The sequence below is a fragment of the Penaeus monodon genome, chromosome 19, assembly GCF_015228065.2.
Source record: "Penaeus monodon isolate SGIC_2016 chromosome 19, NSTDA_Pmon_1, whole genome shotgun sequence".
Taxonomy (NCBI): Eukaryota; Metazoa; Arthropoda; class Malacostraca; order Decapoda; family Penaeidae; genus Penaeus; species Penaeus monodon.
Window position 1 is genome coordinate 34,904,261 of NC_051404.1, and position 335 is coordinate 34,904,595.

The 335-nt window shown below is 53.1% G+C and overlaps 1 protein-coding gene across 1 annotated transcript in view; it reads left to right on the forward strand.

The window, feature by feature from the left end:
* LOC119585399 (adenylyl cyclase 78C-like) overlaps nucleotides 1–335 on the forward strand; it is a gene marked incomplete in the record, with an annotated part of 159,642 nt that overhangs the window by 140,848 nt on the left and 18,459 nt on the right. Inside the window, 1 exon segment of the mRNA XM_037934062.1 lies at nucleotides 98–220. Within this exon segment, the coding sequence (XP_037789990.1) occupies nucleotides 98–220 (123 nt within the window).

Sequence of the window (335 nt, forward strand, 5' to 3'; positions counted from 1 at the left end):
AGCAAAACTATAATATATACATTTGTTTTTCACATTATCTTATTCGTCCATTCCTCTTTTCTCGACCAATCGTTTCTCAACTCTTGCCGACCCACAGCTCGAGATGGACTGGGAGGACGAGGCTTTCCTGGAGGAGGAGTTCCCAGAGGGCCTTGAGGACGAGGACGACGAGGCTGAAGTCACGCAGTTCACCAACCCGACGAGCACCTTCACGCAGGAGGTGAGGGAGCCGCTCGGTCGGTGTCACGCGCGGTGGGGGTCGTTCAGCTGTGGTTTGCATTGAGGCTTTTTCGCTTGCTTGGCTACAAGGCGTTTCGGAAATACTGATTGGACGC